We start from the raw sequence: 9,249 nt of genomic DNA, 5'->3' as shown, positions 1-9,249 counted from the left end.
AGATAAACTGGACATTAAGCCAAGAGATTGGTCTTGCTTTATTTTGTTAAATTGTCGTGAACATAGAAACTCGATTGTTCTTGTTAATAATGTGGGTAAGGACTAGAACCTACAAATGTATTTACTTTTAATAACAATTTTTTTTGGATAATTTATATTATTGTGATGCACTTAAATTTAGAATTGTGGATAATTTATGTTATGCATGTTTGTATATCATATTAAGAAATGTTTTGGTTTTGATATGATATAAGATAAAGACTAGATCTAATATGGTAATGCAGTAAAAACAGAGGCATAAATACTGTTTTTTTTTATAAGAAAGTAAGATTTCACTTCAGTTGAGCCTGATGCAGAGGTGAAAAATAATTTTTTTATTTTGAAAAATTTGACTTCACATCGGTGGTTTCCTTATTGCCGATGTGAAAACCCATATGTTAAGCTCTTAACGACACTTATCACATCAGCGCAAAGTAACCCGATGTGGAAAAGAAGATTTCACATCGGGTATATACCCGATGTGAAAAGGGGTAGACATACAACCTCACCTTTAGTTACATCGGTTGGGACCCGATGTAAAAAGTCGAATTCCACTGATGTGAAATGTCATTTCTGTAGTAGTGTGTAGAAATTAAACGACCCTGTAGAAACCAACTTATTCTTTTCATTACTTGGACGACGTTTTGGTACACTTGGTAAAAGACCATCAATAGCTCATAAAAACGGTTTATAACTTGACTTATATTAAAAAAATAACTTTATTTTATCTTTTATTATAAAAATAGGTCATACATAATCATTATGCTATGAGCACTAAATAAAATTGGTGCAGGAGGTTCACTTCATTTTTTGCTCCTACATATATCATGTCATATAAACATAATTGTACTTGCACCAAAAAGAAGCAGTTACAGTTAATGACTGCAATTTGAAATCATGGAACTAGAGCATCAAATTGAGGAAGCTGCTTTAGAGCAACAACCTAAGTCCAAGTAAAGTAATCAAAAACACCAACAATCTTGAGACCAGCCATGCCTCCAAGTAAAGTAATTAAAGAGTCCCCACAATATTTGGTTTGCTTTCTAGCAGTTTCAGTGTCTTATGTTTTTGTACATTAACTGTGTCGACGTGTTCGTGTCCGGTGTCCGCCTCGGAGCCCGGGTCGGAATCCGCGTTGGTGTCTGCGACGTGTTCGTGTCAGTGTCATGTCAGGTGTCCGTGTCGGAGTCCTCGTCAGAGTCCGTGCTTCATAGCTACCTAGTTCATGTTCTTCTTTGATATTTTCTTCATTTTTTATCTCTTCCTTCATGATTTTCTTGGCTTGGAGGGATTTGATAAGGTCTTGTAGGCATTCTGTAGCATCAACATCCTTTGTTAGCTCTTCTGCAATTTCAGCAGGAGTAACTTGAACTTCTCCTAGAAGCAGTTCAATCTTTTCAAAGAGTTCATGTTGAGTAATGCAAAGGTAGTTAATAACCAATTGCTTAAAAGCAGAAAAGTTGCAATATGACAAGTGAATTTGCTTGTCCATTCTACCAGGCCTTAATAGAGCAGGATCAAGCCTTTCTTTGTGATTTGTTGTGACAACAATTATGTGTTCTTCTCCACAGCACGACCAAAGACCATCTACTGCATTCAATAGTCCCGAAAGTGTCATCTGTAGAAAAATTACCAACAAACATTAGTCCTTAGCAGCTAGATTCACCCATGCCATATTCTTCTAAACCTATGGAATTTCAGTATAAATGGAACTTTGAATGATATATTTAAAGAAAAATACATACCTTATTGTATCCATTATCAACAACTTCTTCATTTTCATCTTCTTCTCGGTTCTGCAGGTTAATAGTGCAATCAATGTCCTCTATCACAAGTATAGAACGGTTGGACATACCAATGATAAGTTGCTTCAAGCTCTTATTATCCCCTACATCAGTGAGATCCAAGTCAAAGATATCATAGTTGAGATAGTTAGCCATGGCTGCAATCAAGCTAGACTTTCCAGTACCAGGTGGACCATACAACAAGTAACCGCGTTGCCAAGCTTTTCCTGTTCTTCTATAAAACTCTTTGGCTTTGACAAAATTGTCCAAATCATTCATAATTTCCCTTCGAAGTTCTATATCAATTGCAAGAGTGTTGAAACTCATTGGATGGTTGAACTTGACAGGTTCATGGCTCCAGCATCCATGTTCAGTTGAGAGAATCTTGATAGCCATGTTTCCTTGTTTAATTTGTTTAGCTATCTCCATCACATAAGGGAAATATGAATCGAAGATCGTGTTCTTGTGTTTCTTGTGAAAAGTTAGTTCATAGGATCTAATTTCTGACACGGATGAGGTGTACATATCATTATGTCGAATTCGTGATCCATCTTCTTGTATGCATATTAATTTCCACTTTACTGTAATACCTTCAAAATCATCACTCACTTCTTCACCTCTATCAATATTGAATGAAAGTTTCTTGTGATCATGAGATTTGCTTGCTTTAACTCTTTCTGTTGAGACTGTTGCTTTAGTTCCTAGATAGGTTTCAGCAGCCTCAAATACTTGGTTTTTTGCCATCCCTTGAAATTCTTCAATGACTATGGTAAATTGCGCTGAGAATTGGTGAAAAACATGGTTGTACAAAGTTTAGGATCTCATGAGGAACGACTTCTTTCGTGATGTTTCGCACTAGCACAATAGAGGCCATTGCCGATAAAACTGTCTTGCTGTCGATCATTGTTGCGATCTGACTGCAGTAAATTCGATTCCTGCAAAAGATCAGAACAATGATTGAAGATAGTTTCTTAATGTGAGGGAGTAAAGATGGTTTGTAGTTTGGATCTTGAATGATATGGTTCAAGATATGTTTCTTTCCATAGTTGTATAAAGTTATATATAGTTGAAACTATACCATGAATAATGTGCATAGCAAGTTTTTTGTTTTTGACGGAACGTGCACAGCAAGCTCATTGACTTTTCTAGGAGCAAATAGTCTTTCTTTTAATGTTGGGAGAATTCATTTCAGATTTAATTTCCTTTCTAGTAAAAAAAATAAATAAAGAAATATCATCAAATTACGAGTGTCCGTGAACATTGTTCTGATCAGCATTTTTAGTCCCCGTCAAAAATTTTCATCAACAATTTTGGTCCCTAAAATGTTTAAGGAAAATGTCATAGGGACTAAAAAGTGTGATTTTATTTTGTAGGGACTAAAAACTAAACTGTGAATATTTATAGGGATAAAAATTTAATTAACCCTAAAATGTATGAGTCAAAAAACATTAATCTATACTTAGTTTCTAACACACCAATTTGACACAAATCGATATAATTTTGACTCAAGTTCTTCATACGAATTGTAAACATTGATTTAGCTTTCAGATGGACCTACTCTCATCCTAAAACTAATTGTATAAAACTCAAAATATATAGTTCAAAGTTTGAATATTGCTCAACATTTTATTTTGACTTCTTTATAACTTGGAGGATACTTTTGGTCCGCTAAACGTTGGAATCGGGTTATGAGATGTTCATAGCATTTCAAAAGTTGATGTTATAATTTCAATGGCACTAGTCTCATATGAAAATAACATCTACAACTCTTTATGTTAATCAATGCTTTTACATTGCTCGAACAGTGTGAAAACGACTTTATTTTTTATTTCAAGTGTGTTGACTTGGTAGACATCATATTTAACTCTTGATTTCCATTCTTAAAAAAAAAAAAAAAAAAAAAAAAAAACTCTTGATTTCTTTATCAAGTATGTGGAATTTTCTATGAATGAAGTAGAGAAAATAATATGTTTACTAAAGTACTCTTACAAGTTACAATGTATTGGTGTATTACATCTACTTGGTGTATTTTAGGATGGAGGGAGTTGTATTACAATTAAGAGGATTTATTAGCAGAAATAAGTAGTTTAATTAAGATAGTCATGAACAGAGTTATTAATTGGATTTGAAACTTCACAAAAGGTTCAATGCCTACATAGGAAGATTAAAGAGCTAATAGAATGCAAACATATTTTTCCCATCCTGCTGGTTTCTAGCGCGTCCTATTTTTTTTCTCCAAAAATACCATCATCAGGATTATATAATTTGAACTACTTTTGAATTATATAATCCGAAACTTTTCGAGCCTTTTGGAGCTTCTGGCACCCTGAAGGATCATTATGCTAAATTGCATTGATTGAGTTCGGATTATATAATCTAAACTGATTTTACACATTCCGGATTATATAATCCAAAATGTGTCAAACTCCCTGTAGGAAGTGAACATATATATGGTGGAAAAGGATGTTTCCGAATTATATAATTCAAACTGCATCAGCACAGAGACAGACTTGACTGTTTTGGGCTAAAACATGCATTTGACGCATTAGATTACTTCAAAACGACATAATCATGCATTTGACCATATGTTCAAGCAGAAAATATAATTCAAAACAACAATGAACAACACAACATAATTTTTCAAAACATAATATTACTCGAACATAAAAATAAAATTATCCAAATGTTACCTCACCAATTATTCAAATATCACATAATAAAAAATTAAAATTATCCAATGACTACACCCGTGCCACCTTCAACATTATGCCTACGACGATAAACCTTTCCACCATAAACCTCTCTCGAGACATCCTCCAAATATTGTCATGCCTCAGACCCTTGTGGCACCACACCACTGGACATAACAACATATATATGGTCTCTGATACGGCCCAACCTTCCACCCAACTCTTAGAACCCATGCTCTCCATCCTCCTTAACAACAATCTCATCAACGACCTCTGATCTGGTGGGCTCGGCACCTGAACCTCCTGGTTTGGAAGAATCATGCGTGGAAGAGAGACGAGATAAAACCATCTGATGTATCCCTCTTCCACCTCCACTCCCTGCAGTGCACGGTGACCCAACTGTTGATATCCACTAAGATCTCCTGGGGAGGTGCACTCTCATGAGGATGTCTAGGGACGGTCTTCTAGTACCCAAACTAACGCAACACTCGCTCCGACAGATATTTCACCTTTAGATTACCGTCTCTGAACCATCCGACGTAAAGGATGATCCGCTCAAACGTACATGCCTGACAGTGCTCTCCATATGTGATGATAATTTTTTATTTTAGTTTTAACATTTTCCTTTTAAAAATCTTAATTATTTATTTTTTAATATTAATATGAGATTTCGTTTTAAATGTATAGATCTTTTTAGTCAAAAAAAAAAGTATAGATCTTTTTAGTCAAAAAAAAACTTTAGATTTTAATTTAATACAGAAAAAAACTTATAATAGTTTCCCTAGAACACTCTATAAATAGCTCCTTGTAGCATTGTTTGTTCATCTTTCAAGAGAATATGACAACATGTATCAACCGGGTGCATTTTTTCATTGCAATTTTATGTATTGCTTCCGTTTTGACAATAGGTAAAATCTTTACTTCATCTACAACTATTTTTTTTACAAATTAGATCAATAATAAAACTTGTTAGATTTAATATTTGATATGCTGACATGCATCTTGTGACATTACTATATTGATTGTAGGAGGAGCAGTTGATGGAATACCTCCTTATGATTATTGCATTGGCAAAGGGCCATGTCTAAGTAAAGGTCAAGATTGTGGTAATTATTGTTTAAGAAATGGCTATACTTTGGGTGGCAAGTGTGATTACAAACCTGTGTGTTGTTGCAACGCACAAATTGTACTACACAAATAAATTTTATGATTAGTGAAAAAATAAAATATTGATTTCAGTTTGAAATCTTATATTTGAATAATTTATTTGATAAAAAAATTTCTTCATCGTTCTAAATGATTATAATTTATATTTATATGCTCCGTTATTAATTCAAATTAAAATATATAATCATATACGATTTAATCAGTAAAACTGAAATCACAATCGCAATCATGTAGTAAAATTGAATGCTAGAATTACAGAAGTCTCTAGACTGATTGTTGGTAACTCTAGACTATACAACTTACCAAGTTAGTGCTAAGTAATTAAAGCATTCAATGTATTGATTGTAAATACTAGTATAAATATATGAGGTGTGATCACACAAGACACACAAGTTACACAGATTTACAAAGAGCTTTACATCTTTTACATAATTAATAACACCAACAATCTTGAGACCGGCCATGCCTCCAAGTAAAGTAATTAAAGAGTCCCCAAAAAATCTTTTGTTTGCTCTCTGGCAGTTCAGGTAGCCTTATCGTTGTTCTATGTTTTTTTAAATTAGTTGTGCCGACGTGTTCGTGTCAGTGTCATGTCATGTGTTCGTGTTGGAGCCTGTGTCGGAGTCTGCCGCAGTCCCTTCTTCATAGCTGCCTAGTTCATGTTCTTCTTTGACATTTTCTTCATTATTAATGTCTTCCTTGATCATTTTCTTGGCTTGGAGGGATTTGATAAGGTCTTCTAGACATTCTGTTGCATCACAGTCCTTTGTTAGCTCTTCTGCAATTTCAGCTGGAGTAACTTGAACTTCTCCTAGAAGCACTTCAATCTCTTCAAAGAGTTCATGTTGAGTAATGCAAAGGTAGTTAACAACCAATTGCTTCAAAGCAGAAAAGTTGCAATATGACAAGTGAATTTGCTTGTCCATTCTACCAGGTCTTAGCAGAGCAGGATCAAGCTTGTCTTTGTGATTTGTTGTGAATACAATTATGTGTTCTTCTCCACAGCATGACCAAAGACCATCTACTGCATTCAACAGTCCTGAAAGTGTCACCTGTTGAAATTTTGAAACAAACATTTTAGTTTTCCAATAAAAAAACATTTGACATGAACAGAAGAATATGACGCCATTCGATTCAAGTAGTCTTTCATCTTACTAACAACCTTACAGTAATTTTTTTATACATGAAACTTTACAAGAGTTGCATTATAGAGACTCGTTATGATAAAACAGGTAAGTAAGCATTCTGAACCTATGCTCTAACAGGTTATATTAATAATGACTATATAAAATGCATTCTACACACATTTCAATCAATCAATTTAATTTTATCAATTCCAAATTTCTTATTTCTCTCGTTTCATTATTCTTTTTGTTGGTATCACAGTCATAACCAACTGAACGAATCACCTCGTGTATTACAGAACTTGTTCTGATGATTGGAAAAAATCTGATATTGATGAAATTATAATTGTTATTGATACACAGAGGGAGCTTGACATATATATACCTATATATATGTGGTCAACAACATCAATAATTAATGTGCAATAATAAATTGGCTAAATACTTAGAAAGGAAACAAATAATTCTAATGTAAATGCCTCTAATATCGTGGAGCATGAGTTACATCACATCTTACAAATTTGACTAATCTTTGTCAGCTAAATATTACGCCCTCGTGCAGAATGAGTTGCATCCTTAGCAATTCGACCAAATTTTTTTTGCTAATTATGACTACAATCCATTATATAAATCTATACTTGGTTCATGTCATATGCATCAAAATCTAAAAGATGAATGATAGATATATTTTGAAGAGATATACATACCTTATTGTATCCATTATCAACCACGTCTTTATCTTCTTCTCGGTTTTGCAAATTTATAGTGCAATCGATATCCTCTATCACAAGTATAGAACGGTTGGACATACCAAGAATAAGCTGCTTCAAGATCTTATTATCTTGTACGTCAGTGAGATCCAAGTCATAGATGTCATAGTTGAGATAGTTAGCCATGGCTGCAATCAAGCTAGACTTTCCAGTACCAGGAGGACCGTACAACAAGTAACCGCGTTGCCAAGCTTTCCCTGTTCTTCTATAAAACTCTTTGGCCTTCACAAAATTGTCCAAATCATTCATAATTTCCCTTTGAAGCTCTTCATCAATTGCAAGAGTGTTGAAACTCATTGGATGGTTGAACTTGACAGGTTCATGACTCCAGCAACCATAGTCATTTGAGTGAATCTTGATAGCCATGTTTGCTTCTTTAATTTGTTTAGCCATCTCCATCACATAAGGCAAATATGAATCGATGATCTTGTTCTTGTGTTTCTTGTGAAAAGTTAGTTCATAGGATCTAATTTCTGACATGGATGAGGCGTACATATCATTATGTCGAATTCGTGATCCATCTTCTTGTATGCATATTAATTTCCACTTTACTCTAATACCTTCAAAATCATCACTCACTTCTTCACCTCTATCAATATTGAATGAAAGCTTTTTATGATCATGAGATTTGCTTACTTTAACTCTTTCTGTTGAGACTGTTGCTTTAGTTCCTAGATAGGTTTCAGCAGCCTCAAAAACTTGGTTTTTTGCCATCCCTTGAAATTCTTCAATAACTATGGTAAATTGCGCTGAGAATTGGCGACAAAAATGGTGAAGTCCCGATTGTACAAAGTTTAGGATTTCATGAGGAATGACTTCATTTGTGATGTTTCGCACTAGCACAATAGAGGCCATTGCCGATAAAAGTGTCTTGCTATCAAACATTGTTGCGATCTTACTGCAGTAAATTCGTATCCTGCAAAAGATCAGAACAATGCTAAAAGATAGTTTCTTTTTGAGAGGGATTAAAGATATTTTTTTGTTTGGATCTTGAATGATATGGTTCAAGATATGTTTCTTTCAATCGTTGTATAAAGTTATATATAGTTGAAACCATACCATGAATAACGTGCATAGCAAGTTTTTTTTTTTTTATTTGGACGGAACTTGCACAGCAAGCTCATTGACTTTACTAGGAACAAAATAGTCTTTCTTTTAGCGAACAAAAATAATTAATAGATCAATTATTTAGTTTGGCCTGATAATACAAATAATAGAAATTGATACTTGACTTGATAAATATAAGACCCTCATGACAACTCAAAGTTATGTATTTTAGAATAAACCACCATTGTTTTGTTTGTCTTAAAATTGTAAGTGTTTGAGTATTGAGACTTCAAACATACGAAATATGAAATTTCTAGTTTTTTTTTTTGTGGTGGCCGAGGTTCGAATCTTGGATCTTGCATATATTATGCATTGTTCATGCCAATTGAGCTAAGCTCACGAGGACAAATTTCTAGTAGCTTTGTTAGAGGTGTTGATGTATCACGGTAATACCCAACTAAAATGCAATAACATTTTCTTTATGAATATTAATCGATGACATTTATTGATTGTGATTTTACTTCTCACATAGTAAATTTTTGCCACCCTCGTCATTTTTTCCTGGCTCCGTTCCTGATGTCTCGTAGTCTCAGTAGGACTTAGAGAGCTCTTTCAAACATTAAACTTT

The 9,249-nt window shown here is 33.9% G+C and overlaps 2 protein-coding genes across 2 annotated transcripts; both read right to left on the bottom strand.

The window, feature by feature from the left end:
- Positions 1 to 742: 742 nt before the first annotated feature.
- On the bottom strand, positions 743 to 2,863 carry LOC11411864 (AAA-ATPase At3g50940). The gene is made up of 2 exons (XM_003596366.4): positions 1,785 to 2,863; positions 743 to 1,657 (listed from the first exon to the last, which is right to left on the bottom strand). The coding sequence occupies exons 1-2, from the start codon at positions 2,565 to 2,567 to the stop codon at positions 1,115 to 1,117; spliced, it is 1,326 nt and encodes a 441-aa protein (XP_003596414.2). The 5' UTR covers positions 2,568 to 2,863; the 3' UTR covers positions 743 to 1,114.
- A 3,131-nt stretch (positions 2,864 to 5,994) lies between these two features.
- LOC11416461 (AAA-ATPase At3g50940) lies at positions 5,995 to 8,599 on the bottom strand. The gene is made up of 2 exons (XM_003596364.4): positions 7,512 to 8,599; positions 5,995 to 6,732 (listed from the first exon to the last, which is right to left on the bottom strand). The coding sequence occupies exons 1-2, from the start codon at positions 8,457 to 8,459 to the stop codon at positions 6,274 to 6,276; spliced, it is 1,407 nt and encodes a 468-aa protein (XP_003596412.1). The 5' UTR covers positions 8,460 to 8,599; the 3' UTR covers positions 5,995 to 6,273.
- Between the last annotated feature and the right edge of the window lie 650 nt (positions 8,600 to 9,249).

Source organism: Medicago truncatula, chromosome 2, assembly GCF_003473485.1.
Source record: "Medicago truncatula cultivar Jemalong A17 chromosome 2, MtrunA17r5.0-ANR, whole genome shotgun sequence".
Classification (NCBI taxonomy): Eukaryota; Viridiplantae; Streptophyta; class Magnoliopsida; order Fabales; family Fabaceae; genus Medicago; species Medicago truncatula.
The sequence above is the reverse complement of the archived record's forward strand: the minus strand, read 5'-3'. Positions and strand labels throughout refer to the sequence as shown.